At 55.5% G+C, this 26,764-nt stretch overlaps 1 protein-coding gene across 11 annotated transcripts in view; it reads left to right on the forward strand.

Annotated features, from left to right (window-relative positions):
* Positions 1-26,764, forward strand: part of HDAC4 (histone deacetylase 4) — a 335,893-nt gene that overhangs the window by 301,600 nt on the left and 7,529 nt on the right. For all 11 annotated transcript variants that reach the window (XM_044751535.2, XM_070489249.1, XM_070489241.1 and 8 more), the window contains 4 exons: positions 468-587; positions 1,380-1,477; positions 11,536-11,654; positions 13,436-13,569. In XM_044751535.2, coding sequence (XP_044607470.1) covers positions 468-587; positions 1,380-1,477; positions 11,536-11,654; positions 13,436-13,569 — 471 coding nt within the window. The remainder of the gene's footprint in view (positions 1-467; positions 588-1,379; positions 1,478-11,535; positions 11,655-13,435; positions 13,570-26,764) is intronic.

A 26,764-nucleotide genomic window follows, 5' to 3' on the forward strand; every position in this document is an offset into this window, starting at 1 on the left:
CGTCGTGTGCACGTGTCACTCAGCCCCGTGGGATGGTCTCCTGCTGTACCCTAGCATCTGGCACAGTGTTGGCTCCTCACATGTGCCCAGAAATGAATGGGTCAGTGACATCCCTCACAGTGGGGGCCAAGGGAATGGCTCACTTTTCACAGACGTGGCAGGGCAAGAAATGGACCAAATGGCTTTGTCTGGGAAATTGTGGCCTGGGTGCGGGACATGGGAGGGCACACTGAAACACCAGCCCCTCTTTGCAGGAATCTGCAGCGGGCCCTGGTGCTGAGGGTGAGGGACACAGTGACACAGACGTGGACACCACCCCGGGACCTCTTCCTTCCGTTCCCTTGGCCCCGCACCCTTTAGCTCACATCCCCCGAGCCATCAGCCACCCTGACCAGAGGTGCTCGGTTCCTCTGTGCGCCCGAGAGGCGTCGTGCCTGGTGCTGAGTCAGCTCTCCCTGCTCTTGTAGGACGTGCACCACGGAAATGGGACCCAGCAGGCATTCTACAACGACCCAAATGTCCTGTACATCTCCCTACACCGCTACGACGACGGGAACTTCTTCCCGGGCAGCGGGGCGCCTGACGAGGTGAGCAGGGGCCCCGGTCAGTGTGCGGGACTTCGAGGAGGCCAAGGCAGAGCCGCCCTGGAGGCGGGAGGGCAGGTGGGCCACTCCTACCACACGGCAGCCAGGGCTTCATGCTCGCTGAGCCGCAGACTGTGATCTCAGGCAGATGGCAGCCTGGATGCCGGCGCGTGAGCACACGTGGCCTTTATTTTGTCTGAAGTACAAATGAGAGGCTGGGGATGGTTTCTGGTTCTAATCTGGACAGGCTGAATACTTATGAGCGAGTAAGCGTGGGGTGCCCTCCTTCCCCCAGGAGAGGCAGCTTTGTGCAGCTGAAACTCATCCCCAGGCCATGTCACTTGTCCTGTCCTTTGAGCAGGACGCTTGTCCCGTCCTCTCACTGTCCGATGCCACACGGTGGGCCCCAGGAACAGCAGGCTCAGAGGCTCCTTCGTGACACCCTGATCCCCAAGTAGAGCCTGCCCTCGCTCTGACCAAGAGGCCCCAACAGTAGGGGACCCGTCTAAGGAAGAAGGCTCGTCTGCCTCTGGGTCTTATATCCGGGTGGGAGTTGGAGGACAGCCTCACTGGCAGATGTATTCTGGTTGCCCTCTGTTGGTGTAGTAGCCCCCGCATTCTGTGAAAATGCTCCATCATCAAGATCAGCACATCAGAGGCTGCGGGGACGAGTGACACTCTAGTGACATGTACCGAGGAGCACAACGCACAGGCTCTGTGGTGGGGCTGCAGCTGTCCTAACTGGAGAGGCCCCTGGTCAAGGGTCTGTGACACGTGTTTCTCTCCTCTGCGCAGGTGGGCACAGGGCCGGGCGTGGGCTTCAACGTCAACATGGCTTTCACCGGCGGCCTCGACCCCCCAATGGGAGACGCGGAGTACCTGGCGGCCTTCAGGTGAGTGTCCCAGCTTCCTCTCCCTCGGGGCATTTCTGAAACACTCGGAAATTCCACACCTGTGTTTCCGCTCTTCCTCCGCGTCACTGCTCTCCTTCGACCCTCACCCTCCGTGTGAGCACTAGACTTGTCTCAGGAGCCCTTCTAGCAGCCTCCAGGCCGCACCACGCAGAGATCCACATTTCTTTAACTGCACTTTTGAGGGATGGGACTCCAGGGGGCTCCTCTCAGTTTGTGCTTCAAGCCAACGGTGGAATCTTCGAGACTTTCTTCCCTTTTGTCTGCCATGTTCCGCTTTTGTGCATTAAATGAAAAACAGGACTCCATTTTGGGTCTTGATGGTGAGAAAGTGATGGAGACCAAGGCAAGGGGTTTAGTGCCGGGTGTCAGAAAGTGTTACATTAGTGAAAGGTGGCCACTTTCAGAATCCCCTGATTTTTCTTCCAACAAATCTTTTGTGAGAGGATGGGAAACAGAAGTAAATTGTTCCTCCTCTATGAAATAAAAATCGAGGCGACTCTCCCCATTCGTGCTGCTTCCTTTGCATTACTCTGGTCCCTGACAATAGAGCCTCAGGGCGATTTTCTTTAAATGCCGTGTTTGCTTTTGTCATCAAATGGTTACTTCTACTTTGCTCTGGGCCAGATTGAAGTAATTCCTGCCACTGACAATGGATGCTCAGCAGAGCGCAGTTTCTGCCTGTCTTAAATGGTGGCTCCCACCTGCCCCATGGAATGAGTGCTCCAGGAAGTGGTCCTCCTGCCCCAGTGCGGGTCCCAGGGGCCCTCGTGGGGAGAGTTTTGTTTGGTGGCAAAGCCTAACAGACTTTTGGTCTCCATTAGAAAGCAATCAATGCAGCAGGGATTAGAGTCCCATAAAGGCTCTGGTGACTTTGTCTCTTTGCGTCTCTCTAATTCCATGCTCTTGTCCTGCTTTATCGAAACGGAAAGCACACGCGTGCAGGCGTGCGTCTGTGTGACGCATGTGTCCCTGCACATGTGTGTGCACATGTGTGTGTGTGTCTCTGCGACTGCATGTGCACAGGGCTCTGGTGTAGGCTGGTCTGTAGATGTGATTTTGTATGTGTGTGCATGTGTGCAGGGGTGTGTGTGTGTATGTAGATGCCCATGTGCATGCACGTGTGCCTGTCTCTGTGGCGGGTGAGACTCCATAAAAGGACACGTCTGTAAGAGTTTAGCTGAGCGTCCACAACGTGCTCTGTGGAGACCCTTACATGACCCCTCGCCGCCTCTGCCCGCTCACCTCGAAATAGGGTCCTAGTCCCCAACCTCAGAATGGTTGTCAGGGTCTGGTGATAGAAAGGCCCAGCCCCTGGGTGGCTCTGTCGATGTAAGTCCCCAGCCACAGCCACTCAGTGGTTCCGAGAAATAAACGGCTCACATTTGATTCAATGGAGACGGAACGTCAGCTGCTCAGAGGTGACCGCGGTCCCTGCGGAGTCCTCCCCTCCTAGAAGGCCCGTCCTGAATCGCTTTTTCCTCTGATCTCATTGCTTTAATTTTGATGCTGCTGCTTACTCTTGCTGAGGTATAAAGTAATTTTAGCAGTTGCTCTGCCTAATTTAAGGAAGAAGCACTCCTCCAAACACATACAACATCTGAGAATTTGCTGACGAGCCCGTGAAGATCAGCTTCGTGCAGTCTGAAGCTGGCACCTCAGCGCCTGGGAGTTGTGGCTGCCCGTCCTCGAGGCCCTCAGGCCGGCATCACTCTGCCGTCCGCCCACCTGGGAACCGGCCCCCTTATGAGGATTCTTTGGAAATACAGTGCCGGGACACCCGCCGTGAGAGGCGTCCATGCTGCCCGAGTGGGCATCGGTGCCACCCTGGGGCCCTAAGGCCCGATGTGGCCGAATTCTGGTGTGGGCGCAGCTTCCTTTAAACTCGGGTTTGAAGTGGTAGAAACGGGTAGCTCCCTCTTGCTGCAGAACTCTTCCTTCTTCCCGGCCAGGTTTCCACTGCTCTGGCCTTCATGCCCGGTCTCAGTGGCCCTAGGGCTCTGAGCCTGGGGTGAGATGCTCAGCACCTCGGGGCTGGCCGGTGGGCCGATGGGGGGGCGAGGTGGGCCTAAGGTCATCCTCCGGCCCTCGGCCCCCCAGGCAACCTTTAAGATGAACCTTTCACTCTTGGTTGCTGCTGACATTCTGTTTTAATCTTCTGCCAAGTGTGTACATGATGATACCTTATCAAATGAACTTTTTAAAGCTTAAATAGCTTCTTTGAAAAGGAAAATTGTTCCAGGGTTTTTTTTATTGATTTTAATGGAAAAGAGCACTTGGAAGTTTACAATTTATGGTTCCCTGGTCATCGATCCGATGGGGGAAGAAGGGTCAGGCCCTGCTTTCCCCTTTCTTCTGCGCTTCTCCCCCTTTTGGGGGGCCCCATGGGACAATGTGTGCCTTAAAGGCAGCACCTTGTTACTCAGAGCCATTGCCTGCCACGTTGCATTTCAGGAGATCAAGCCTAAGATGAAGAAGAGATAAGAAAATTGCCCCTAATGAAATCCAGAAGCAGCAGCACTTTCTCCGCGGCCGGGCGCAGGCGGAGACTCGAGGAGAAAAGGGAACCTTAATTCAAACCAGTGCGGCCAGACGGCTTTGAAGTTGCTGAGCGAGGAGAGGGCTTAGGGCCCAGGAGATAATGATGCTCTTTCCTTAACCCCTCGCTTACCTGCCATCCGCCCACGAGCCTCCACCCCGGCAGCAAGGGAATCAAACGGGGATTGTTTTTGCTTTTGAGTCGTAATTTGGATTTAAGTGTCACATTATGAAGTTTACCCAAGATGTCGGTGAAACTGGACTTTCTAAAGTGGCAACTTCAGTGTCTTAATGAATTGAGATTTGCCTTTCAATTGAACAACTGGACAGATTCACTCATTTTCCCATCGTTTCAAGGATGACATGAAAGTTGAGGCTCCTTTCATTTTTGTTACTCCCATATGGCATTTTTGGGGATTTTTTTCTTTTTTTAACAGTTTTATTTTTTTACTGTTGTGGTCAAATGTTCCTAATAGTTGTTATTTCCACCATGTGTGCGTGACCGGTCGGCTGGTGCTGGCCGCATCCGTTCACAGGGCTGTGTCTATTCAGAAAGGTTATGCCCGGGGGCCCAGTGCTCACATTGTGAGGAGATTTGACCTAAACCATTGGCCCTTGTTTTCTAAGGCAATGATGTCTCTTTAAGGGCATCCACATCTTCTCCTATGCAGATATTTTATCTGAGGACCACCTAGGGTGATCTTAGAAGCAAAAAATGTAAGCTGAAAACTCAGAGTTTAGCACCCTCATGTTTGGCGGCCTTCGTGGTACCTGCCCTCTCCCCACACTCGGGGATATAAAAGGTGGACACACACAGCGGGCGGCAGGGCCCTAGGCAGGCGGCTGTGGCACACCGAGGTGGGTTGTGATGGCGCCGTGCACACACACCTGCCCCCCAGGGAGGAAGCTTCCTGGCCGAGTCCCTGAGGGGTGAGCCCGGACAGGTGTTGGGAGCAGAGTGCTCCCCTGGGAGCAGGGCTGGGGTGTGACCCACCTGCCTGTGTGGGGCCGCCTTCAGCTGCCTCTGGGGGGCTTGGCCGGGAACCTGATAGTGGAGGAGTGAGTCAAGGGGCTCCGACCAGGTGAACAAGGTGGCTGGTCTGCGCATTTGACGGCCGTCTCCTGGCAGCTTGGTGGCACTCCTGGATTCAGGGTGAGGTGGATTGTGCTGGGTCTGGTGGATGAGTCCAGAGAAGGATGACAGAGCCTGACCAGGACGGGGAGTAGGGGTGGGAGGGGCCACCTCAGGACATATTTGGGAGTGGGGCGGAATTGAGGGCGGGCAGCGTGTCCTGTGAGCTCTCAGGTCGCTGTCTGGAGAGGAGGATGGGGCTACCACACAAAGAACCGGGAGGAGCAGGTTGTGGGTTCAGCTGTGGATGCTCACAGTTTAGCAGGTTTTCAAGAAAAGCTGGAAAGTGTCCCTCTGATTTGGCAGTTAGGAGGCCACTGGAAGGCCAGTCTGTGGAGGCTGGGGCAGAACGTTCTGGGCTGGGAGTGCATGGGATGTGAGGACGAGAGCAACGCCCGCTCTCTGAGGATCCGGGCTGAGGAGGAGAAGGGACAGGAGCTGGAGGGGCACGCAGGCCCAGAGGGCAGTGTCCCAGTGGGGAGGCCAGGGCCTGTCCAGCAGAAGGCAGGAAACCAGGAGAGAACATGGGGATACCGAGGCAGAGACCAAGGTCGGCTTCACGCAGTGGAGCAGCGAGACAGGCAGGAGAGGCCAGGGGATCCTGAGCCCGCGGTGGCCCCGGTGCCTGGTGGGTGGGCCCCTGTCAAGGGTATGGGGCGTCCTCAGCGGGCTATGCTGCCTCTGATATTGTATTCCCAGGGGTACCTGAAAGGAAGAGGGTGCCAGGTGCTGAGGAGGAGCGGAGAGCACTGTGAGGTGGGTGGGCTGGCAGCCAGGGCCTCCAGGGCCTAGACAGCCCATGCAGTTGTCCGAGAGCCTCTATCTGAGGTGGGCAAAGCCCTGGGGACAGTGACAGGGCAGGGAGCTGAGAGCACATGGGACCCTGGTGGGGAGCAGTGGGGACTGTGTGGGGTGGATGCTGAGGGAAGGATGGTGCGGGGCCGGAGGCCTCCTGGGTTGACCACAGGAGGGGCACGGAGAACCCCTTTGGGAGGAGCAGTGAGCAAGATGGCGAAGAAGGGCGAAAGTGGCTCAGCAGGGCACCTGCTCCACCCCGGGAGCCACAGCAGCAGGGAGGGCTGCTCCCACCTCACCAGGGCCGAGTCTCGGAGAGTAAAGTGCAGAGGCTGGAAGCAGGAGAGCACGCGGGAAGGGGCCTGTGGAGCCGTGGAGCAGTGGGCTGGGGCCTGGTGGGGACAAGAGCGGGCAGAGCTGGTCTTTCAGTGTGGGGGCATTTCAGACTGGCCCCACCGTCCAGCCTGCCTGGCAGTCCTCGCTCCCTGGTCGGCCGCAGTGCCTGAGGGTGGCCAAGGGCTGTGGGCAGGGGAGCTGCAGTGGGCGTCACAGTTGGTGGCAGCCAGGCTGGAGCAGTTGGATGCCCATCATTTTATCTTTGTTCTGGATCCGACTCTCAGTAGACTTCAAATCCTTGACGGGCAGTCGCTCCAGCCACTGTCCTGGCACATCTGGCGGAGACCATGGGTTTTGGTGACTCTGAAAGGATGCGGTGGAACTCCTGAGCTCAGCGACACCGCAGCTGGGCTGGTTTCAAGGCCACACCCACCATGCAGATGTGCGCTGATTCCCGATTTCTGCCTCCTTCCTGCCTCTCACAGCAAGAATTGCACGACGCACCACTAAAGGAATTTGTCATCTATTGAAACACTGTGATTGTTAAAATTGTGTTGTCAGGTACCCAGGGCCACAGCCTCCTGTGGAAGTGGCTCAGTTCGGCCACAGCTATTCTTCTGTGAGGTGGTTCCTGCTCCCTCACCCTGCTACAGGCATCTAGTTGCGAGCTTACCCACAAACCACAATGATGAGGAAAGAAGACTGAGGATGCCCACTCTGAGCAGAGGCCCTGGCCACAGGAGCTTCCAGGCTCCTCAGGAAAGGACATAGTTTGTGTGGGTGATGCTTATGGGGCACTTGGGGATCAGGAAGGAGCCAGGGATGCAGGGAGGGCGTCAGCCCTGAATCCTGTCTCCACTGGAACCTCTGGCGCTGCCCCCCCGGGTTCCCAGATGCTCCCTGGCACAGGTGGGCACAGCCCCCGGAGAGACGGCTCCGGGGCCTGTTAGCCATGCCAGGCTGGATGCCCCGAGGCTTGTGCTGACCGTGAGCTTGGTGGGTTTTGTTTAGGGTCCTGATGTAGCAGACGAATTGAAGGGTCATTTCTTTCCAGAAGTTGGAACCAACTGTGGAATTAATCATTGCCTTTAGATCCCATTCTGGCTTTCGGAGACTCTGTGTTCATACACCCCGTGATCTGATGTTTCATGGTGCCTCGTGGAACCCAATTCTGTTAACTGTCAGTGCCCCGTGGTATCCCCTGGTGCTGTCTCTTCCGCAGAGCAGCCAGGGGCCGATCCGGGGCTGCGGTTCTGCACGTTAGCAAGTCGCACTCCACTTGCCCACTCTGTTGTCCTGGCTTGCTCCCATCCTGGACGCCTTGCCCATGGAAACCGCAGGTGTGGGCTGGCCAGTGAACACAGGACTGAGGGGAGGGCACGGTGCCGTGTGCGTAGTGAAGGGCAGCGTCCCCAGGCCTCACCTGGGACTGCCCTGTGAGCAGAGTGCGCAACGCGGCCGTGCAGAGCAGCCTGTGTCGCCCTCGTGCTCCCCTGCGCTTGGGGTTTGCAGGGCGTTGTCCCATCTGAGCTCCACCCTCAGGGACAGGCGCATGCTAGGGGGTCTGGACTTGTTCCCAATACCCTCTCCTCTCCCCCACTAAGGGGTCACCGTTGATGGACACCTGCCCGTCTCTTCTCTCGGAGACCTGCCCACTCCCCTACCTCTCAGCAGTCAGGGGACCGTCTGCTGCCTTGGGAAGCTCCCAGCCCACCCGCTCTGCCCTCAGGTTGCCTTGTAGGTCAAAGGTGACCCCACAGAAACACTCACCTTAAAGTGACGGTTGAGAGAAGGCCAACAGCAAATATTTAGCTCTTATTTCCAGAGACTAAGTTGTTTATTAAAGTTTAACTCAAGATAAAGTGTGAGGCCAGTTCCCCATTCTCTTTGCAGCACCTACGAAGTACGATGTTCTCTCAGCTTCCCTCCCACATGAGGATGCCGGGCTGGTGACGAGGCAGAGCTTCTAGAAGGCGGGTTCTCAGGATAGTCAGGGCGCATTCGGCCCTCTTCTCACAAGTCCCACTGAGGGCCAGTGACATTTCTGAGGGTGGACCGCACGTCGGTGCTGGAGGCCCACCAGCACACACCAGCACTCTGTGCTACTTCAGATTGTCTCAGCCTTAGTGAGCGTTTGGGGTCACAACCTAGAGGGTCCAACCCAGGAAAACACGGGAGGGTGTGTGCATGGACGTCCACTTTCCTGGCTGCCCACACTCGTGTGTGGCCGATGTGCTCAAGCCCCCCCTACACACACGCGTACACACATATGTACACTCTCTCACACCCACACCCACGGGACCGGCCGTGTTTTATATTTTATTTTGCTTGGCTCTGGGGCGATGCCACACACCAGGCACAGACGCCAGGGACTCTCGGCGTTGACTTCGTTTAATGATGATTTTAACAGGGCTGTTTTTTTAATTTTGTGGGGGGATTAGAAATGAAATAGCTCAGCAGCACTTCAAAGCAGAGCCCAAAAGCCCGCCACATGCACTTGCTTCAAAACGGCTGCAGAAGCTCTTTGTGAATGAGCTGGGGTCTGCATAAAATGTCTGTGGTTTTCATTGAAAAAACGTCTTGGCTTTAAAATCCATACCAAAAGCACGCTGAAACTGTTATTCCACCTGAAGACCAGGTTAGTGCGACAGGAACGTCATTAAAATAATTAAAATCCAGTCTCCAGGGGCTGACAGAGGCAGTGAAAGGCACTGGCAAGTGTCAAGTGTCAAGCGTGGCCTCACTGGGCCATGCTGCCCGTCAGGAGCCACTGAGGAAACCCCAGGTCCTTGGAGAGGGGACCGGGACCTGTGCCTTTGGGAAGACAGGCCACGTCTGCTTGTCATTGAGAGAAAAGCAGACGACTTCCTGGATCCTGAGGCATTCGCTCCATCCTGCCACTGCCTAGAGTGAGAATTTCTCAACTTCCAGAGCCCATGGCAGGACCGGGAACACACACTCCAGAACATGCTCTGAAGCAAAAGCTCTGTTTAAGAGGCAGTGTTTCCTCCTTTGTGTTTACAGCGTCTGTTGAGCCTTTGTGGCAGCGTCGCAGTGGACACAAGGAAACATGAAATCTGAGGCTGGTGTCACGCAGTGCAGGATGTTATGAAAGTCGTATTGACAGGCGTCTGGAGCAGGGCTTGGCAGGCTATGGCCCCTGGGCCAAATTCCACCACGTGTTTTTTAAGTAAAGTTTTACTGGGACACGGCCATGCTCACATGTTCACGTATCATGTGTGGCTGCTCTTGCCCTACAAGGGCAGTGTTGAATGTGGCACCAGAGACTGTGTGGCCTGAAGACTAAAATATTGACCCCCTGGCCCTTGTAGGAAAAGAGTGCCAGACCCTGGGTCCTTTGAAACTTCTTTCCTGAGCCTGTTGCAGACAGTTCCAGAGGAAACTGAACTGGGCACAGCCTCAGAAGGAAGAAAAGTGAAAGCATCGAAATGTTCAAAAGCCAAGCCCGGCCTTCTTGACACCGCAGTCCGAGGTTCCAGAAGTGAGCTGCTCGGCTGGCGAGCTGTGAAGTTGGTGCTTGTCTTTGTGGATGACTTCTCAGTGTCTGCCCTGAGTGGACGAAAGCCGCAGAGGGCCCTCGCGTCGCGCAGCCGAGCCTCCTCTCTCGGAGGCGCTCGCTCTGTGGGTCTTTTGGAACCAGGTGGTGTGTGTTCCCTGGAGCTGGAACTCGGTGTTCCAGCTGCTCCGACATCCTCGGTGTCCTCGGCCGGCTCCTCCCCGGGGCTCCTGTGTGGGGGGCGGGCAGAGGTTCCCCTTATTGCAGCCCTGAGGGGTTTTCATCACCGCCGCCACCTGCAGCCAGATCCTCAACAGCACTGCAATCTAGAAGAGTTCCTGAATGGAGTAACATTTAATTTCGAGCATTTTTGTTTCTTTTGGCCAAAGTGGGTACCTCGTGGAGTTAACTTTGCTGACTTACGCGATGGCTTTCCTTTTGAAATGGAAGCTGAAGGAGAGACTGGAGGCTTTCACACCAGCCCTGCCGCCCTCGGCGCTGGTGTTCCAGACTCTGCAGTGTGGGAAGGGAGCATGGCCATGCCGGGCGCGCGTGACTCCCTGTCCGCATGGGCCTCTAAGAGCTGTCTGCAGGAAATTGAGACTGCGAGACAAGCTAGGCGTGCATGCTGGTAGAAGCTGCAGGAACACAGAGCCTTTGCTGCAGCAGAAACTTGTTGAGCAGCTCTGAGAAGTAGGCAGAAGGCTTACCAACCTTGGGGGAACCGTAAAACCTGGCCCTCTTCAGCGAGGGCTGAGTGACGAGTCCAGCAGAGTCGCACAGCACACGTGCGCAGTCGCAGGCTGCCTTCCTCAGCTGCTGCAGGAGCACGGGCCCCGGGCACCTGTGGTTCTGCCCACTGTGCCCCCAGAGGGGAGGAAGGAGAGTGAAGTCAGTGGTGATTAATTCCAAATCAAATAGAGCAGCTTACGTGACATGGGTCTCCTGGGCCGCCCCTGTAATAGATCCTCACTTATAACACAGCGCCCATGTCTACAGGTCGGGCTGACGGACTGCGAGCTCCCGGCTGGGTGTTTTGTGTTAAGAAGTGTATTTCTACTTTTCAAGTAGACTCTTTCCCTTGTTCCCCTACTGTAACTTAACCACTGGATTTCTCTGTGAATAAATAAATATTTTTAACCGTCAGCTCTCTTAAATTTGATCATCAGCTCCCCCTTTAAAGATCTTAAGTACAGAATTTCTTTTTCATTAACCCGATGCGTCACCCTTGCCTCCATGCTCTTTGGTTATCCGGTCATTCATTGCTGACCTTGCCCTGGCCCTCTGGGGTCAGTGGCTCCCAAGCCTTCTCAGCCACAAAGCTCTGGGACCTGTGCTGGAGGCAGTGACTGTGCCTGTCCTGAAACAGTGTCGGTGTAAAGTGAGCAGAGGCGTGAGCAGAGCTGTCCCCACCAGCAGGAGGGAGACGGTGGTGGCGGGGGCGGGGGGGAAGACGGGGAGGACCAAGAATGAGAGGCTGGAGATGATCCTTAGTAGCCCAGCCTCCTGCTCCACTCGCTCCAGGTCAGGGCAGCGGTTGCCGGAGAGGGGGCCAGGTCACAGATCACCTCCAAAATGTGCAAAAGACGGCCCACGCATGCACTGCCTGTGCTGCACTGGGCCCTGAGCCTTCATATTGGGGCTTGTGGGTTTGGGACACCTGTGAAATGAGCCGTGTTCACACCTGGGCTCACCAGTGTTTCTTGCTCCTGCCCTTCGCAGAACGGTGGTCATGCCCATCGCGAACGAGTTTGCCCCGGATGTGGTGCTGGTGTCATCAGGCTTCGACGCTGTGGAGGGCCACCCCACGCCGCTCGGCGGCTACAACCTCTCAGCCAAATGTAAGTGGGTTTGCAGGCTGCCCAGAGCACCCGGGGCTCTATGTGTTTATGATCCAGTGTGCTGTGTATTTCAAGCCCCTGCGTTAGTGACAACAGAAGGAAACTAACATTTTTCGTATTACCCAAAACATGACAGTGCCAGCAAGCCCAAGAACATGGGGCTAGCCGAGCGCGGGAGGCTAGAGACCAGGAGGCCCCAAGCACACCCTGCCCTGGCAGTCGTGCTGGCGTGAGGTCGTGTAGCCTTTGAGCGCGGTGACCGGGGTGCACGTTTGCTCAGCTGAGACGCAGTGCCTCATGTCACCCACGCTGACCGGGGAGGAACCTATGTGGAGGGGAATAGCTGAGAGCAAGTTCACTTCCAAGTTGGAGGGGAGCAGGGAGCCCCACATCCGTGCACGCTCTGGGCGATTTGCATGGGACGACGGCCCTGCTTTTAACCAGGAGAAAGACGGCTGTGCAAAGAGCCCTGCCTAGTGGTGGCTGTGGCCTGTGCTTCTGCTCTGTCACAGCAAACCACAAAGCAATGTGCATCTCCTGGCGTCGAGCCTCGGGTACACAGAAAGGCCCTGGATGCACCCCAGCCCCCGCCACCACTGCCCAGCACCCCGGGTGTCACAGCAGTCGAGGCACCTGGGATTCTCTGGGCTCCTGGACATGGCCCTCGTGATTTGTCTGAGGCCCTAGGGTCCCCTCATGGCCCATGGTTCCTGTCAGTGCAGATGGTTGAGGAGAGCCCGTCCACATCCCTGTCCCTCACATGGGGAGAATATGGGCTCACAAGAGGAGAAAGATGGAAACAGAGTGGCCCTGGGTGGCTGTGCTCCAGCACAGGACCTCTCAGAGTCCCTGTACCCCTGGTCGTGGGCCTAGTGGCCAACGAAGTGACCAGGCAGAGGGCAAAGAGTGTGCACCATGCCGGGCACCCCTCAGTGCCCGGCCCAGCCTGCCGCCACGTCCTGAGCTGCTTCATCCTTGTGGCAGCCTCGAAGCCGTGGGCAGCATCTCCATCGGACGGAGACAACCCAAGGCTTCGGAACTTACGGCCTCCCCAGTGCCTGCGACTGCCGGGGAGCACAGCCCAGCGTTGGGCCTGGTCTGCTGATGGCTAGCCTGTGATGGGGCCACTAATCAGGGTGGCGCAGTGCTCACCGGCTCTCTAATAAACGACAGACTGTCCCGGCCGAGGGTGGCAATCATCATTACCCATCAGGCGCTTTGGGCCCGTGGGAGGGCGATGTGGCTGCATTGGGGGGACTGTGGCTACTGATGAAAGCCAGACACCCCAGACACGGCTGTGTGAGAGTCTTGGAAGTGCGCACGTGACATTAATGTGCGTGTCTGCATGAGTGTGTGCGTCCACGCGTGTGCCCCCCACATCGGCTGCCCAGAACCCCCTGGGCCCCTGGGAGGATGCGGCCATGCCCTCACAGCTGCGGGCTGGGGTCCCGGCTGCCCACCGAGGCCTGGCCTCTGTGGTCCCAGCATGAGAGAGCCGACGGGCTCCTCCCTGCCCCCCAAATGAGATGATTTGCGGCATTATAAAATCAAAGCCTTCAGACCGTAATTCCTACTCTCAAACAGATCAAAAAGAGTCCCAGCCCGAAATTCTTCGATGAATTTATTACAATCAAACCTGGCTTCTATTATATGTTTCGGTGTGCCAGCCCCCTGGGTCTCCATAACGTGATGTAATGTGTTTCTGGGGCTTTGATCCACTGCCAGGCAGGGGCCCACGGCCCGCCCCCACCCTTGACTTGCATCTCGCATTTCTGTTGCAGGTTTCGGGTACCTGACGAAGCAGCTGATGGGCTTGGCTGGCGGCCGGATTATTCTGGCCCTGGAGGGGGGCCATGACCTCACGGCCATTTGCGACGCCTCGGAAGCATGTGTTTCTGCTTTGCTGGGAAACGAGGTAGGAGGACCAGGAGGCCACGGCTGCTCTGTGCGTGGGCCCGGCCCAGACCTGGCCTATTTCACTTCACTGTCTCTCAGTGCCAAATGTTCCCTCCCAACCCCACTTAGTAGGGCTGTTGTACATCTGACAAAACTGTGTAATTACAGCCAGAAGGAGGTGAGCACAAGGATCATAAGAACCCTTTTCTCTTGAAAAGGTGGTTCAGCATTCTGTATGTTAAAGTGCCTCACCTTTACGTGTGGGCCACATGGAGAATATATGAATCTCTTGGTCTCCTCCTTCATGGACAGTCAGTTCCAGAATTTCTAAGGCAAGTTCTGAGGGGGGGTGTCACTATGCAGGTCAGATATTGGGCCTCCGTTCACCGCAGCTCCTGATCGGCAGCCCTGTTGGCTGCTCTGACCCCGCAGGTGACGCCCAGGGTCGGGGCACTGTACTGTGTCCCACTCAGGCCACAGGACAAAGTCAGGGAGATGCTGTGGCCTGGCCTGCACAGCCGGAGCTCAAAGGCTCTGGCTCGGGAGAGGGAACTTTTGAGGGTTCAAGGGAGAGAGCCACTGGGAGTGTTCCATTCCAGGGTGACAGCAGGCGGGGCCGCACCCTCCCGGCTGGCACTCCAAGTGGACGGGATGGTGGGAGGGGATGGGCTACTGGTGACAGTGTGATGTCCAGCCTGCTGAGCCTCTAAAGTTGGTGACACAAAACTGGTTTGTAGCTTTCATTTTGAATTTCCGAAATGTGCTCTTCCTGAAACTTGAAATTTACCCACAGGCCTGTGGTTATGGGGCCACGTACCTGTGTCCTGACCCCACCAAAGGATCATGGGCAGGTTCAGGTTTCCCCATGGCATAGCTTTCTCTCATTGCTCGCGGTGACCTTACCACGTGGGTCCTAGAAACAAGCCGGCTGGTGTTGTGGGGGGCAGGGCCAGCGTACCCTGGATCACTGGCCCAGCCCGCAGCAGGGAGGGGCCTGGCGCCCAGCTCGCCAGACACAGGGCCTTGACGGGCACAGGGCCCACGGTGGGGACGCCTGGACCTAGCTCATGAGCTCCACTCTCATGCCGTCCCCCGGGGCTCTCCTCTCCTCACCGCATCACACGACACGGGGCTTCTCCAGGTTCGCGATGCATGAGGACACTCTTCAGTAGGGCCAGACTTACCTGGATGTCCAGTGAGGGCACCGTTGTCTCTGCCCCCATGCTCCTGCTGGTCACCACCCAGAGTAGAGAGAAGCCTAAGTGACAAGGCTCTGACCTGAGGCTCAAAGACGCACAGCTCAGGAGGAACAGGCTGCACCAGAAATGCAGCCTTGAGCACATATGGCAGGAGGAGGGGGATGCCTGGATCCACAGGCCACTAGGGGAGGTCCCGACGTCCAGTTGAGAAGAAGTGGGCGAGAGAGAGGGGTGGCCCCGAGGAGTGATGTTGGGGCGGCTGAGGTGGAGACAACCCAAGTGGCCGTCGGGTCATGTTCAGGACTGTGGGTCAAGGAGGCACTGGGCTCTGCTCAGCCAGCTGGTGTCCTGCTGGTTGGCATAGAGGGCAAGGGCGCCCCTCCCACCCCCACTCTCTCCTCTCTGTCAGGAGACACTGAGGCCGAAAGACCCAGAAACCCCCGGAAAGGGTGATGCGGTGAGGCTGGCTGCAGCCTGGCTGGGAAGGCCCCTGATAAGGCCTGTCTCATGTGGTGTGGAGTCAGCAGTGGGCTCTCCCCCTGGGATGGTCAGAGTGCTAGGGCTCCTCCAGGAGACCAGTCACCCAAAGCTGTCCTGACCCGTCCCTGAGGCTGCCCTCCTACACCCCCATCAGCAAAGTGCATTAGAGGGCAGAGTCCACGAGATGCTCGAGGAAGGTGCTGACGGGCGGAGCGAAGGGGGGCTTCAGGCAGGTTCTTGAAGGTACATACAGTAGTCCCCCTTATCCACGGTCTCGCTTCCACGGTATCAGTTACCTGTGGTCAACTGCGGTCCAAAAGAAAGTTCCAGAAATAAACACTTCATAAGTTTTTTATGAAACTTAGGAATTCTGAGTAGCATGATGAAATCTCGCATCTTCCTGCTCCGTCCTACCTGGCACGTGACTCATCCCTTTGTCCAGCGCATCCACGCTGCAGACGCCGCCACCCATCAGTCACTTAGTAGCCGCCTCGGTTATCACCTTGACTGTCAAGGTACCGCAGTGCTTGTGTTCAAGGCACCCTGGTTTTCCATAGTAATGGCCCAAAGCTCAAGAGTAGTGATGCTGGCAATTCAGGTATGCCAAAGAGAAGCCCTAAACTGCTTCCTTTAAGTGAAAAGGTGAAAGTTCTCGACTTTGAAGAAAAAAAATCATATTCTGAGGCTGCTAAGATCTGTGGTAACTTTTATTACAGTATATTGTTATAATTGTTCTATTTTATTCTTAGTTATGGTTGATAATCTCTTACTATGCCTAATTTATAAATTAAACTTATAGGTATGTTTATATAGGAAAAAACATAGTCTATATAGGATTCGGTACTATCCACAGGTTTAGGCATCCACTGGGGGTCTTGGAACGTATCCCCCACAGATAAGGAGGGACCACTGTATTAAATTTGACTGCATCCAACAAGGTTCATGGGGCGACACATTGTAGAGAGGTCTCCCGTGATGTGATGCAGGGCTCTGTCCTCAAGCCATTTCCAGTCAGTGTTGTTCCCTTTGACCTGAGTGAACTAACAGAAGGCATGCTGTGGACAGGAGGATGAAGCATGTGGATGTGCCCCCCGGGCTCAGGGTGGACAGAACTGACAAGATGGCGTTTGGAGGCAAATGTGAGGTCTGCAGCCCAGTCCTGGCGGGCCACAAGCTGAGGATCAAGTGTGAGAATGACTTGATTTGGGGTTAAATCCTCAGGAAGCTCTGCGTGTGTCCTCCATGTGAGGTGGCCTGACAAGGAGAGGGGGGCCAGGCGTCCCTGGAGAGTGTGGTACCCAGGGAGGAAAGCCATCACAATCTGCCCGGCCACGCGCCCCGCTCTGGGGCCACTCCTGAGGAGGGCATGACCAGATGAGCACAGTCCTGGGGCGGCAGTTGGGGAGAGGGCTGAGCCTGAGGCTCAGGGGGCAGTCTGGACCCTGGCACCACGGTGACAGCACCCCAGCTCCTGCAGGGAAATGCCTGTGCAGCCACGTGCTCCGGGGTCCCGGGCTCATGCCCCCTGCCCTCTGCTAGGGCAGGTCGGGCCGGCGTGGGGTGTGGGCAGGGGGCTTAGAGTGGGCGGGCGCCTGGGTGGCTCCACTCCCCCCTGACAGCCTTTGCTTGTCCTGGATGGTGCTCGTTTAACCTAAGTCACATGGACCAAAGATCCGGGTGCCATCTCATTTCTGGTCAGCTGGTTAGTGATATGCTTGATATTCTCAAATAAAATACTAGTCTGCGTTTTAAAGTGTCCACAACACATCACTTGTCCTTTCTCCACATAAAACAATCCTTTCCCCCTTGTCTGCTGGAGTTAAAAGATGACTGATGTGTGTATTCAAACCCCCCTAAAGCTTCTGGACTCCCCGCTAGTCATTTTAGAACAGCGACAGAGAACTTGACTTTCCACTGGGGCCTGTTCCTGCTCCCGACGTGTTAGCTCTTTTTACAAGAAAATGTTCTTCTACTTAAACACATCAAAAAGCAGGAAGCCCCAGTTTTATCAAGGTCTCTTAAAAATCTTTTTAATGCAAGAAAGTTGGACTGAGCCCTGCTCCTCCGCCCCGCGGCCTTTGATGAGCGTGATGGACGGCGTGCCGGCCGGTTTGGCACGCACGCACTCGGGCGGCCAGCTGTGGACAGCAGCGAGCTGCAGGGGCTCTGCCGCCTGAACCATAGAGGAGGGAGAACAAAGCAGAAGTGGGGCCACAGCGGGCTGCTCCCAAGGGGGGCGAGCACCGTATCTAAGGTCAGCATTGCTCCCAGGAGCCATCTTATATAATAGTTTCAGCTTTAAGTTACATGCAGCTATCAGTGACAACTGACATGAAACATCATTTAAACGTGTTGCACAGTGCGGTATAGATGGAGGCGAGGGCGTCCAGTGGGTGGGGTGTGGGGCGAGCTGGGCCCAGCTTCCGGCAGTCGTGTCAGTCACCCCAGAGGCGAGGTTTCGTTTGAGCCAATTTTCTCTTTAGTCCTGTGGCACTTCAGGGCTAAATGCCACCAGTTCGCTCCACCCAGCTCCTAGATTAGAGGGGGAGCTTCGTGGAGGGTTCCGTGAAACTGCAGCGTTGGGAGACGGCTTCACTCAGGAATGCGGCTCCCCCATTACATTCTTGTGCTTGTGAAAGCTGTGGATGCAGAAAAGCTCTGAGTGACTAAAAACGATTCTGTGTGTAGGACACGGAACCCACCGGTCTGAGGGCCAGGTGTCTGCTTCCAGCCAGCAGGCTCTCCCGCCCTCCCTCTCGCACATGCACACGCTTGGGTGCACACACACGGTCGTACACACACTCACACAGGCACACTCGCACTCCCAGTCACGCTCACCTCGGGCCAGTAGTGACCACTGCAGCTGCACGTGGGAGCTGGCAGCAGGCACAGGGTCCGAGTGCACGTGTTCCTGCCTGAGGTTGTGAGTCGCCTCCTGTCTCCGGCCAGTCTCCAGGATCCTTGCTGACCGACATTCGGGAAGGTGGCCCTTGCCCCAGCCTTCAGTTGAGGAGGCGTGCCTGCACGTGGCTCGCCCCGTCCTCTAGTTACAGTGGGATGCAGGAGAAGTGGTGAAGCGCTGACCTTCCCAGCCCCCCTTTGTAAACGAGGATGGGAGAGTCCCCTCCGTCACTGGCCACCGGGCTCAGCAAAGGGCAGCTCGAGAGGAGGATGTCCTCCTGGGTCCAGGTGCACTCGGACCTGTGTCCCCCTTGTCCAGCAGGTCCCAGTACATCAGGCACTGGCCACCAGGCTCCCGCTGTGGGGCCAGGCAGCAGAACCCCGTGTTCACAGTGCTCAGCATCTGTGGTTGATTTTGTCTTTAATGCCTCTCATCTTCCAAGAGGATCGCAGCATCTACGGAAGTGCAAGCGAGACAGGCGAGCCGGGGACATCCAGATGGAGTGAGGAGGGAAGATGCGGTGGGCTGGCCCCAGGTCAGCCCAGGGTCACAGGAGAGCGCTCTCTGTCCTGATCTTCCACGCGCCTCCTCCTTCCTCAGGGAGGGCTTTTCTGCCCATGGGCTTCCTGAAGAGAACCCGCCACGTTCATTGCACACCAGCTTCCCCAGTGCATCACGATGAAGCACGTGCCGCCCATCCAGTTTCTGGGCCCAGCAGCGGGGGGAAGCCCAGTGCCAAGCTGGACCGGGAGCATGGGCCTCGTGTCCTTGGCTGTCACATCCCCCCAGCCATCCCCCAAGAGAGGAAGAGTGAGGAAGGGGCACACTCACCCCTTAGGAGCCATCCCCACCCCTGCTCCGCAGGTGAGGGGGACCCACCCAGGAGGAGCGGCCAGCCCTCCCCCGCAGCTTCCGAGAGTCATTTCCTTCTGACGCTTGTCCCTAGCCCACTAGGCCCACCAGCCCGGCTTCAGGGCCTCATCCTGCCCCACTTTGCAGTGAGGAAGCTCAGGCAGTGGTGGGTGGAGAGCTGGATGTGACCCGCCTCACAAGGGGCTGGTGTGTGTCCCCCTGGGTGCACTTCCTCTGGTGGGTGCTGAGTCTGTCCTTTAACCTTTTTTCAGAAGCCATCATGATTTTTACCCATCTTACAGTTTATTTTTGTTTTTTAAAAGTCTCTTGCAAACCAGCCCATCATATCCATAAGCATTGCGTTTTCACCAGACGGGCCACGAACACAGCTTACCGACTGGTCGCCGGGTAATTACTGAGTCCCTGCTGTGCCACGAGACCAGGTTCCAGGCCCTGAGGCTGCCCAGTCTAACCAAGCGGGCCCTCCCAGCACTCACCGTGGTGGAGGAAATAGCCCCGACTTCACAAGTGACCCCTGAAACAGCCATGAGGAAGGACAGGTCTGGGGCGTCACTGCTCAGCTGCAGCCAGAGAGCATGCGGTCCTGGGAGTGGCCGTGGAGCTGTCAGGGCAGCAGGGGTCTGTGGGGACGCCATTGGCAGGAGGCTGTGAGCTGGAGCCACAAGGAGTGACCAGACGGTGGCTCGGCCGGGCCCCAGGAGGCCCCTCTGCATGGAGCCAGCAAGAGGATGGGAAGGAGACCGAGTGTCGTGGCTGCAGCCGAGGGCAGAGAACCTTCCGGGGCTGGTCCCAGCATCAGATGCTCCGGGGGAGATGAGGGCTGGCAGCAGTCCTTTGGAAGCCGCTCTGCTGAGGCCAAGAGAGCTGCAAGAAAGTTTCCCTAGAGAGAAGGGCAAGCGCTTGGGGCAGCAGCTGGACAGCTCCGGGGCAGAGAGCCTGGCAGGGAGCCGGCGCTCGGACCTCGAAGTGGGGGACTTAGCAGGACAGTGTCTTGGGCCATGGGCAGGGACGGGGGAGGCAGGGTGTGTGTGGTCAGACACAGACCCAGGTGGCCCCGTGTGACATCCTCTGTCTGTTCTGGGAGGAAGGAAAGGGGGCACCTGCTGGGGTGGCTAGGCTGCCTGAACTTGGACGGGGCTGTGAGTGCAGGAAGGGGACTGAGCTGACCAAGCGTGGCCGGGGACCGTGGCTGCCCGGAGGGGCTCTGAGAAGGGCTCCCAGGGGGCTCGAGGTGGGTAGGCCTGAGGACAGGGGCCTGGAGCCTCCATCATTATTTTAGTTTTCCTGGCCAGCCTAGATACTCCCAACAAAGTGTGGCCCATTTTCTACCGGGATATTTTAAGGACTGTTTTCTTAGGATGCTGTGATCTCTTGATTCTTCTTGCTTAAACTGCAGGCCCCTTTCAACTGCAGAGTAGAAAAGCGATTTCCATACTGATACAGACACCGAAACCCTTACGGCAGTCTCAGACCATGACCCGCGGGTCTCCCCGCCTTCTGCTCCAGGGCGGCGCTCTCCCAGTGCTCTCCTGCCCCCTTCGCTAAGGCCACCTCTTAAAGATTGAGCTGCACATGAACCTAATTTCTGATTTGGTTCTGAGGTCTGGCAGACTCACGTTGGGGTGAACGTACTCTCGGGGCGCAGAGGCCTGTCTGTCATGCCCGGGACACAACATTGTCCGTTTGTTCCCTGAAAGGGCCATCTCCAACGGGGGCCCGCAGAGCGACTACAGCTTTAGAAGTCATTGAACTGATGCTCCAGTGACATTCTGCTCCCGCTCAGCGCCCCTTCCAGGGCACACAGCCAGGTGGCCACCCAGGGCTGGTCTGGGAGGGTTGGCGTGGCCCTGCTGCCCATGCTCCAAGTCCCCGGACCACACTTCCCGCTGGCTCCTTCTGGCCATGCAGGGCCTTGGGTGGCCTCTCTTGCCCTTTCGATCTCTCCATTCAGTGGGCACCATCACCCATTTCTCTGCTCCCCGTGGCTGCCTCGCCCCTTGCGCCCTCCCCGCGGTCCCCTCCACCGCTCTGGCCTCACCCCCTGCCTGGCCCAGCAGCCTGCTCCCTGGGGAGTGGGGCTTTGCTCTTCCCATTGCCTGAGGGGTCCCCTGGCCACGCGTGCCCCCGCCCACCTCCTCCAGGTCTTGGCTCAAACGTCACCTGTTCAGTGAGGTCCCCCTGGCCACTGCGTGCATGAGTGACCCACCCACCCCAACCCTGCACCCAGTGCTGTGTTCCCAAGGCACTTGGCACCTCTGACACTCTGTCTGATTTACTCACTCATTTTGGGTTTAGCTCATTGGCTCTCCCGCACTAGTGCGACTCTCTGTGAGGCCAGGGGATGTTTGTCCATCTGTCCAGAGAGGTATCGCAAGTTTATAGAGTAGTGGTTGGGACTCAGTAGGCTGCTCAATAAATATTTATTAAACGAAAGAATAAAATCCCAGTTAGTAAGGGGCTAATGCTTTGAGATGTGAAGTTTCTCTCCCTCTCAACCCGTTTTTCTGAAGTTGAGGCCAGAAGCTGCCGGCTCGTGTCTCTGGCCCTGGAGCAGAGCCCGGCTCCAGCAGGTGCTCGACGGACGCCGTTGAAGAACTGATGAAGTGCGGCCAGCAGCGTGCTGTCATTCCAGCTTTTACTCCACTTCTGCGTTACAGCCTCACCCCTAAAAACCCAGGCACACGAGCTCTGTCCTCCCTCCGTCCTTCAGCGAAAGCAGCAGAAACACAGCCTGTGCCTGCCCTCCATTCGCTTCCCTCCATCCGGGCGCCTCTTTCCCGGGGACCCCAGGGCAGACCACACGCTCTCCCCATCCGCTCTGGAGAGGCTCTAAGGTGTGCTGCAGGCGTCTCCTCTCGCTTTCTTGTTGGGGAAAGTATTTGCCAGAAAAGCCAAAGAAAATGCAGTTGAGGCAGAGTTTAGATCATTTTCCCCCTTTTTCTCACATTCTTTTCCTTTAATTCCATGTAACTTCGTAACGGACAGGGGGGAACAGACAAGGGAGCCAGCACAGGGCGAGGACCCTGCTTCTCTATCACCCTTTATACAAACACGCAGTGAGACCTCCGCTCCCAGACGCCTTTGCCAGGGGCCAGGGACAGAGGACAGTGAGCCCTGGGAGGCATGGGGCGGGCCGACCCCTGGGATGGCTGGAGACGAGGGGAGCCGCCATAGGAGTGGGCAGTGGGGGTGGCACAGACAGGGACGTGGGCACCACACTGCTGGGACGTGACTGTGGCAGAAGGAGTTGGGAGGAGGGCAACATATGACCCTGGAGGGCCAGCCGCCACTGGTGTGCCGAGGAGGTTGGCCATGGGGAGCCACCCGAGGATGGGCGAGCAGCAGAACCAGGGTTTTGTTGTAGAAAATTCCCAGTGACTTCCTCTCACACGTGTGTGTATGTGCAGGCTCTGATGAACCCCTCTGCTTCAAAGTGATAGATAATTTACGGAATGAGTTACTTTTTTAAGCCAACTTTTTCTTAAAAGTGGTAAAACTGAAATTCTGGTGTGAGATTAGGGTTGGGATGGAACAGTCAGGACCCAGCAGGCGATGCTGCAGTGCTGGCCCCAAATCTGAATGGCTTATTTTCTGCTCGAGCTGCATGCCCAGCAAGGGGCCTGGGGCTCTGCGTCGTGTCACCCTCAGCAAAGGTCTGGCAGACCAGGCCACACCGAGGAACACTGCCCATCTTCACAGCCAAGGCTGGACAGCTGAGCACAGAGGAGCCGTCCGGGTGCAGCTTCATTCTTAACTGTCCTCCGGCCTCAGACTCACCGGGGTTGTTCCAAGTTGGTGGTTAGTCAGAGTCAGAGTGAACTTCCTGTACAGCCCCCTGGGACACGTGGGCAGCCGCGTCTCTGAAGTGAATGTCTAGTAGAGGGAGAGGTGGGTCCCAGCGACACGTTTGCCACCTTTATGAGATGAAATCAGAGTGCTTGTCCCACAGCCCCTCAGCAGTGGGTGACGAGTCTCAGCCACACTTAGCATTTGACCTCTGCCAATGTGATGGGGTGAGACAGCACCATGGGCGGGTGGAGATGGTCATTTCCCCGTCGCTGTGAGGCTGAGCATATCTGTTGGCCACTTGGGCTTTCTCTTCTGGTGAAGTGTGTGTCTTCTGCCCTCGTTTCTATCAGACTTTTTCCTGTTTATTCTTGGGGTGGGGAGATTGGACGGATGGATGGGTGGGTGGGTGGATGGATGGATGGACAGTTAGGAGTCACCGCTTTTTCTGTGCTCTGGAAGAGTGAGTGCACGATCAGATTAACCTGTTCCTTGACTAGCAGGGCTCTCCTGAGCCGTGGGTTTCCTTTGGGTGAAAATTTTAAATGACTGATTCATTTTCTATTCTTTCTTAAATTAATTTTGGAAAGTTACATTTTACCACGCAATTATCCATTTCAGCCAAGTTTTCAGAATTATTGACAGAAGTTAACAGTGTTCTCTGATTATCTTTTTCATCTCTGGTGTACCTGTAGTCATGGCCCTCTTTTCATTCCTGATATCTTTATTTGTGCCTCCTCTGTAGTTTTCTTGATCAGTCCTGCCAGAACTTGCCAATGTAATTTAGTCAATTCAGAAAATCAACTTTCAGCTACAGTATCTTTTTTTTCTTTCAAAATCTATTTCTGCCCCTTTTCCGTGTATGTTCTCTCCTTCTTTCTCTGGGACTGTTCTGTTCCCTTGTTCACTTCTTAAAACGAGTATTTACTTTTCAGTCTTAGTTTCTGATGTTTACACTTAAGGTTATAAATGTCCTCAGCACAGCGCTCAGCTGCAGCACACACTGTGATATGTAGCATTTTCATCATTTTTTACTTCTAAGCATTTCCTAATTTCTGTTTTGACTTCTTTGACCCACAATTGGTGTGTTTTTTAATTTCCAACCATAATGACTCGTGGTTCACTTGTTATCAATTCCTAACAAATTGCATTGTGGAAAGAGAAGGCTGTCTGGTTGGCATCTATTTGTGGAGACTTGCTTCACAGGCTAGCCTGTGGTCATCTGCGTAGGCCTTCCACGTGTGTTTCAGATAACGCGTCTCCTCTGTCTGTTTACAGAGCTCTGTTTATGTCCGTTGAACCAACCTTCCCAGCGGTGCTGTTCGCATTTTGGTTTTCTCTGTCAACTTCTGTCTGCTTCTCTGCTCCTTCTAAGAAAGACACATCAAAATCTACTGTGATGGTACATTTATCCATATCTCTTTTTAGTTCTATCAATTTTGCTTCATACATTTTAAAGCAGTTTTACTAACTATGTGCAGATTTTAAATCACTATAACCTTTGGATGAATTGAAATTTTTATCATTATATAGTGACCTTCTTTATGCCCAGTTATGGGTTTTCCCTTAAATCTGTCATGACAAATATTGAAGATGTTCCTGGCCCCCTTTTGCCGTGCGTATCACTTTTCATCCTTGACTTTCAGCCGTGCTCCTGTGTTCCAGATTTTTCCTCTGCAGGCAGCATGAGTCTGGATTTCGCCACTGTGTTTTATATCCCACCCAGCAGTCAGCGGAGGCTTCGGTCAGTACAGCTGGTTCGATCACATGCTGTTTTGTTTTGTTCACATTTGTTTCTACCATCTTATTCTGTGCCATGTTTGCCCCCCTCTTGGTGGCTCTTTCCTTTTTCTCTTTTCTTGCCTCCTCGGTGTGGTTGAGGATTCCCCACGTTCCATCTGTTCCCTGTGCCGAGTGGAAGGAGACAGCCGACCAGTGTTGTTAGTAGCGATGCTTACAGATGTTCACACGCGCCCCAACATGCTCAGGGACCCATCCCTCCCCACACACCTCGGCCGGGCTGCCCTGGCCCCGGGTGGGGGTCACAGATCAGACACAGGACTCCCAGTTGGACGTACTTATGCTAAAAAATTACTTGCGTATCAGAAGTTTAAATGTAACTGATGTCCTGTATGTTTATTTGCTAAATCGGCAGCCCCAGCGCCCCGTCCTGGGTTGTGTGCGATCACTGACTAGTGTTTCTTTTCCCTCTTTTTTTCTTTAATTTCACTAATTAGACATCACTAGTATTGTTTTATGTTGTCCCTATTTATGTGGCTTTTCCTGCATTTATGCCATTTTCTCTGCTCTTCACTCTTTCTCATTTCTCCAACTGTCATCTAGGATCATTTTCTTTCTGCCTTAAGCACATCCTGTAGAATTTCCCTTTCAAGTCGTTCTTTCACCCTCCCTCCTAATTGGTGGTCTTGCGGGGCTTACAGGCTGGGCTGGCAATCATTCTCTCCTGACACACTGAAGACACTGCCCCCGTCTCCTCGCTCCTTTGCTCTGAAGCAATCTGTGCCTGGCCGCCGGCTGCTCCTCTGCAGACTGTTTCTCCAGCTGCTGTAGGAATTCTCTGCTTGTCTTTGATGCTCCGTGGCCTCGCTCTGCTGTGCCTGACGTGGATTTCTTTTTCAATTCTTCCTGCTTGGCTCTCATCCCCTTCCTGAACTGAGGATTGGGACCGCTGATCAATCCTGGAAAATCCTCAGCCGTTGGCCCCTTAGGAACCCTCTCCTCGCTCTCATGGGGACACTGAACAGGTAACCAGGTCCCTTCTCCTTCTTTCTGCTCCTCTGTCCCTGAGCTGCATTCGCATCACTTCTTCAGTTGTTGCTTCCAGGTCACTAATTTTCTCTGTCGCTGATTGGTTGAGTTTCTGTTTTCCGCTGTTAGGTTTTCATTTCGAGAAGTTCTGTTTGGCTTTCTTTCAAGTCTTCCAGTTCCATTTCGGGAACCTCTGCTTCTTTCGTCATACATAAATGTCTTTTATTTTTAATACCTATTAAACATGCTTACTTCTATTTGATGACTGCAGTCTTTTAGGATCTGAACCTGTATTTTTTGGATAAACTTTTTATTCTGGGACGGTTTTTGATTTACAGAAAGTGGCAGAGCCAGCACCCGTGCTCCTGTGTGCCCCTCCGACGGTCCCCTCTGTTGTAACCATCTGATGTCAGTGGGACGTTGGTCACACCTGGGAACCAATCCAGCACGTTACTGTTAATGCCAGACATGCTGAGGTCTCACCCGTTTTCCCACGACACCCTGTTTCTATTTCGGGTCCCATCCAGGACCCCACTCATCACTCATCCAAGGGCCTTCTCAATGCTTCCTGCCCGGCGGTGCTGTCCACACAGCTCAGCTCTGCCGAGGCCGACCGTGAGCACCTGGTGGAAGTGGTGTTTCTGAGGTTTCTCCACCTGCACTTCCCCTTCCCCACAGGCGTGCCCTTTGGAAGGAAGTCAGCTCAGGTCACACTCGAGGGGACAGGTGCAGGGGTGTTAAGCTCCACCTCATGGAGGGGGTGTGCACATAAGTCATTTGAAACTCTTCTTAAGGAAGACGTGTCTCCTCGTTGCTTTGTTTATTTCTCCAGTCGCTTCTTTATATCGCTGTGGACTGTGGGTCCTTGTTTTCTGCCCCGAGTTACGATTCAGCAGTATGTGACGCATCCCTTTCCGATTGGCCCCCTGTCGGCCCCTCTGACATGCCCCATCGTCCTGGCTTTGAGTTCTTCCTTCCTCTGCCCTGCAGGATGCCCCAGGCCTGGAACCAGCCCCTCCTCCAGGAAGGCTGCTCCTTTTCCTGGAGAAGGCAATTAGAACCTGGTTTGTTCTGGCCCAAGCGCATGCTGGCCAGCTCCTGCACTTTATGACAGTTTTGAGTGGGAACTTGTGCGTCTTGGAATTGAGCTGGCGCGCTCATTGGTGGCCTGGTGCGGGGACGTATGCCTCAGGAGAGGGTCTACA

This window comes from Equus asinus, chromosome 19 (genome assembly GCF_041296235.1).
Source record: "Equus asinus isolate D_3611 breed Donkey chromosome 19, EquAss-T2T_v2, whole genome shotgun sequence".
NCBI lineage: Eukaryota > Metazoa > Chordata > Mammalia > Perissodactyla > Equidae > Equus > Equus asinus.